This window comes from Gekko japonicus, unplaced genomic scaffold (assembly GCF_001447785.1).
Source record: "Gekko japonicus isolate JY-2015 unplaced genomic scaffold, Gekko_japonicus_V1.1 scaffold2685, whole genome shotgun sequence".
NCBI lineage: Eukaryota > Metazoa > Chordata > Lepidosauria > Squamata > Gekkonidae > Gekko > Gekko japonicus.
In genome coordinates, this window is record NW_015169867.1 from 198,500 (window position 1) to 200,670 (window position 2,171).

The window sequence follows — 2,171 nt, forward strand, 5'->3', positions numbered from 1 at the left end:
CCCGCCCCGCCCACGGCCTGCGCTTCTGCCCCTTTGAGGACGTGCTGGGTGTCGGTCACGGAGAGGGCTTTGCCAGCCTCCTGGTGCCAGGTAAGGCGGGGGAGGGGCCCTCCCAGCTGGGAGGGGGGGCAGAGGGGCTGTTTGCGGGGGAGCCGCCTTGGGGGCCTCGCTGATGCCGACGCCCGTTGCAGGAGCCGGAGAGCCCAACTTCGACGCCCTGGAGAGTAACCCCTTCCGGAGCCGGAAGCAGCGCCAGGAGTGGGAGGTCAAAGCCTTGCTGGAGAAGGTAACATGGGGAGGGGGGTGCGTGTGTGTGTGGCTGCGGTCCTCCCTCCCCTCATCACCGGACAGGATTGGATCCCGGGGGGGCGGGGCTTAAAGCAATAGTGTCGAAGTGGAAGAGATGAGGGGGGCCTCCCTCCTTTCTGTGTAAATGAGCAGGTCTGCAAAATAGTGGCTGGCGGAATGGAGAGTTTAGGTGGCTCAAGCCAGTGAGCCCAGCTGCATAGTAAAGCTGGACAAAGGGAGACAACTGCCCAGCCCTCCCCCCCACCTCCGTCCCCAAACGCCAGTCCTGTCCTTGCATCTGATTGGTGGGGATCCATCGGCAGCACCTTCTGAAGAGGAGGTCCCCTTAGGGTGGGAACCCTGCCCACTTGCCCTCTGCCTCCTGAACCGGGGCCTGCTTCCTCCCACAGATCCCGTCGGAGCTGATCTCGCTCGATCCCGGGCAGCTGGGCACCCTGGACGCCGTCTCCCTGGACCAGCAGCACCAGGAGCGGGTGGCCAGGCTGGTGAGGGGCACTGTGGGCGGGCGGCGGACTGAGGGGCGGCAGCCCGTCTTGGGCGGGTGCTGCTGCTGCAGCTGCGCTTGGGGGCCGTGTGTGTGTGGGGAGGGGGCTTCACACCTGCTCTTCTCCCCCTCCCCCTGCAGGGCTTCGACCCCCAGGACAAAGGCAAATTCTCCCCCCGCCGGCGGCGGAAGGGGCGGGACTCGGCCGGCGGCCGGCTGAAGCGAAAACAGAAGGTGGCGGCCGAGGAGCAACGGGTAGGTCTCTTCCGCCTCCGCCTCCCCCTCCTCGTATTGCCTTGCAAATCCCCCCACCCCACCCCCGTGGGGACCTTCGTGGCCAGAGGCTCCCAGGATCTTGGGGTCAGGGGGGCCGGTCTGGATCCAGCAGGGCTCTTCTCCTCTGCCGCCTTCTGCTTCCGCCCATGACTGGATCTCCGCGAGGTGCTTAGAAAAGGATCTAGAGCAGGGGTGTCAAACGTGAGGCCCGGGAGCCGGAACCGGCCCGCCCAGCGCTCTTATGCGGCCCGTGAGCCACTAGTTGCAAGGGAGCGAACAGGAGACTCTGCTCGGAGGTGGGGAGCCATGTCCCCTCTAAGCTGAGTTAGCGTGAGCCAGCTCACAGTGTTTTAGCCTCCGGCTCACACGTTTTTGTCTTGGCTCGGGAAGGATGCCGTGGCCAAATCACTCGCTCACAACTTTAATGCCAAAATCTCACAAAGCTGATTTTTTGCTCACAAGACTCCACAGCTTAGAGGTAGCATCGGAGGGGAGTGGGCGATTGTGGCTTTGGAACGGCGGAACAACCTTGTGTGCAGCCGTCAAGCAGCGTGGGAGACCGTCCTCCCAGCGCGGCACCCCTGGCTCTCCGGTCTGCCCGTGTGGGTTTTCCTTGGCAGCCCCCCTCCCCCCCCAGCCCAGGGGGCCTTGCAGCGAGGGCACAACAACTTGGAGTTTGCCAGCTGCTGTCCTTTATACAGTTTGGGTGTCGTGGTGAAGTGCGCGGACTCTAATCTGGGAGAACCGGGTTTGATTCCCCACTCCTCCTCCCCTTGCACCTGGCTGGATGACCTTGGGCAAGCCGTAGTTCTGATAAGAGCTGTCCTTGAAAAAGAGCAGTTTCTGTCAAGAGCTCTCTCAGCCCCCACCTGCCTCACAGGGTGTCTGTTGTGGGGAGGGGAAGGGAAAGGAGTCTGTAAGCCGCTCTGAGACTCCCTTGGGTAGTGAAGGGCAAGGGGAATACATCCACTCTCTTCTAGAGAGAGCCAGTTCAGTGTCGTGGTTAAGTGCGTGGACTCTAATCTGGGAGAACCCGGTTTTATTCCCCACTCCTCCTCCCCTTGCACCTGGCTGGATGACCTTGGGCAAGCCGTAGTTCTGA

At 62.8% G+C, this 2,171-nt stretch overlaps 1 protein-coding gene across 1 annotated transcript in view; it reads left to right on the forward strand.

Moving 5' to 3' along the window:
• The window catches only part of WDR46 (WD repeat domain 46), a 20,963-nt gene that overhangs the window by 17,494 nt on the left and 1,298 nt on the right, over positions 1 to 2,171 (forward strand). Inside the window, exons 11-14 of the mRNA XM_015417433.1 lie at positions 12 to 90; positions 192 to 286; positions 699 to 794; positions 935 to 1,048. Coding sequence (XP_015272919.1) covers positions 12 to 90; positions 192 to 286; positions 699 to 794; positions 935 to 1,048 — 384 coding nt within the window. The remainder of the gene's footprint in view (positions 1 to 11; positions 91 to 191; positions 287 to 698; positions 795 to 934; positions 1,049 to 2,171) is intronic.